General features: G+C 31.7%; 1 protein-coding gene across 1 annotated transcript in view; it reads right to left on the bottom strand.

The window, feature by feature from the left end:
- The window catches only part of LOC125025456 (caspase-8-like), a 9,963-nt gene extending 7,699 nt beyond the window's left edge, over positions 1-2,264 (bottom strand). Inside the window, exons 1-3 of the mRNA XM_047613468.1 lie at positions 2,148-2,264; positions 929-1,042; positions 96-231 (exon numbers count right to left, since the gene is read on the bottom strand). Coding sequence (XP_047469424.1) covers positions 96-231; positions 929-1,023 — 231 coding nt within the window. The 5' untranslated portion in view covers positions 1,024-1,042; positions 2,148-2,264. The remainder of the gene's footprint in view (positions 1-95; positions 232-928; positions 1,043-2,147) is intronic.
- Positions 2,265-2,500: the final 236 nt, after the last annotated feature.

Below are 2,500 nucleotides of genomic sequence, written 5' to 3'. Positions count from 1 at the left end.
TTTCAGAACTAAACGGATGGTTGGACATGACAACAAAAACAAGGCATATAACAAAACACAAATCATTACCATGCACAAACTAGAGATTACCCTACCTTGTATCTGCCATGGCTTATTTTCTGACAAAAGATAAAAGCTCGTCGTCCAAGCTGATCCTGATCCAACACAAGGAATACAAGACTAATAGCCTCGTATTCATCTAACTCACTTAAAATGTTCTTTCCTTCCACACTGAAAATATTTAGAACCCTTATATCACCTTGTCCTAAAATGGATGACTGTTCTGCAGCACAGTGACTCCTCTTATGACATCAGTAATATACTTAAATATCTACAATTTAAGCAGAGAGACTGTACTATATATCCATGATTACAAAATAATACAAAATAATATTCTTGGTTTCATGCTAACTGCAAGACACTGTACCATTTCTTACAGACTTGTTAAAGAAAAGAAAATTCAAATAGAGCTTTCAGATTTATAAAGCATTATTATATATATACTACATATGAACTACCATCCAGGTGATTTTGCATACACAAGCATGGATAACAAGACAATTAAATTTGAATGGCATGCATATAAAAAAAACACAATGCTATCTTCTTTACAAGGAAAACAAATAAACAAAATCTGCTATTTGTAATATAACATTATGAGGACATATCAGAGGTAAGCTTCTAATGACAAATTATTTCACATTACACATTTTCCATATCTTTCTCTCAAGATATAACAAAACTATCCCTTTTTGCACAACAAAATCTAACACAATTTTTATCAACATCACTGAATAGTGATAAGGATTTTTAAAATCTGGCTTTTCTAAAACCTCTATATTTGCATTTAAAGTATTCAAATTACTTTGAAATTAATTTTCAAAATGTAATACTAATATATACATAAATTATTCCTAAAAATACATACTTTAATTTCAGTGTTGCCTTTAATAAAGCTTCCGCAGGCTGAAACACACATCCAGCCATTGGAGAAAGTGACGCAGCATCTCGGACCACAGCCATGATCTGCTACTTGATGTTCCTGAAATGAGTTTAATTCATTTTAAATCAACACTGTTATAAAAAATGTATATGTAATCTGATAACAATATATACTTTGGAATATATAAAAGATCATATACTGAATAATATATATGACATAAAAAATACACATCTAATATAGAAATGACAACACTAAATAAATATTTATACATAATATAAAATACCAAAAGACAAGTCATTATCATATACTTAATTAGAAATCATATGCAGACAATATATATGAGATATAGAAGATGATAGAACAATGATATATATATATATGCACATATATACATATATGCATACACACACAAATATATATATATATACATATATATACATATATATACATATATATACATATATATACATATATATATAAATATATATATATACATATATACATATATATATACATACATACATATATACATATATATTTATATATATTACATACAGACATACACATATGCACCTGTCAACTGTCAATTCTTTTCATCAATATTGCACGCTCTGTATCAGATGGTAACCAAGATACGGCCTTAGAGGGTCCAGGGGAGTGAAACCCCCTCGGTTTGGGACATATACAGGCCAGGTTGAGTCGGGTTGGGTCGGGTTGGGTTGGGTTGGGTTAGTTTAGGATAAGCTAGCTAGGCTATGTTAATTTAGGTTTAGTTAAGTTAGGTTTCATTATGTTACTTTATGTTACATTAAGCTGCGTTACTTTGCATTTTCTGAGGTAAATTTGATAAGTGATAAGTTTGGGTAGATTAGTTATGGTAAAATTTGGTGTGATTTGACTTAAGCAGGTCACTTGAATCAGTTAGGGGAAAAATGGAAACATCTCTTCAGCCCCACAACAGAATATTACATTTAAATCAAATCATATATGTAAATAATAATAATAATAATACGTTTACACTTCACTCGTAAAATCAGTACGACACCTCCACTACTTATCATTTTTTACAATAATGATAAATAAAATCTTTCTTTCACTTTTCACAATAACTTTCCATCGTCATTCGCTACAGTGGTATTATGCATTTGGGAACTAGAACAAACAGTCATAACGACACTCTAATAAAATTTGACGCAAAACTTACGTGGATTTAATGAATTAATTGCCGAGAGACGGACACTTGTTGCACGGCCTAAGAAACTGCGTTGAGAGCTATGTCGTCATCGCGAAATTGGGGATTCCCCGATTGCTTTGTTTACGTTTGATCTTTAATCATTCTCTCTCTCTCTCTCTCTCTCTCTCTCTCTCTCTCTCTCTCTCTCTCTCTCTCTCTCTCTCTCTCTCTCTCTCTCTCTCTCTCTCTCTCTCTCTCTCTTCCATCAACCTCTTTTCTTCTTTTTTCTTCTTTCTTCTCTCTCTCTCTCTCTCTCTCTCTATCTCTAATCTTCTTCCTTTCTCCCATATTCTTTTTCATCTCTCTTCCAGCCTCCTTCCTTC

Source organism: Penaeus chinensis, chromosome 5 (assembly GCF_019202785.1).
Source record: "Penaeus chinensis breed Huanghai No. 1 chromosome 5, ASM1920278v2, whole genome shotgun sequence".
NCBI lineage: Eukaryota > Metazoa > Arthropoda > Malacostraca > Decapoda > Penaeidae > Penaeus > Penaeus chinensis.
Note: the sequence above shows the minus strand (reverse complement) of the source record. Positions and strands in the feature narration are given on the sequence as shown.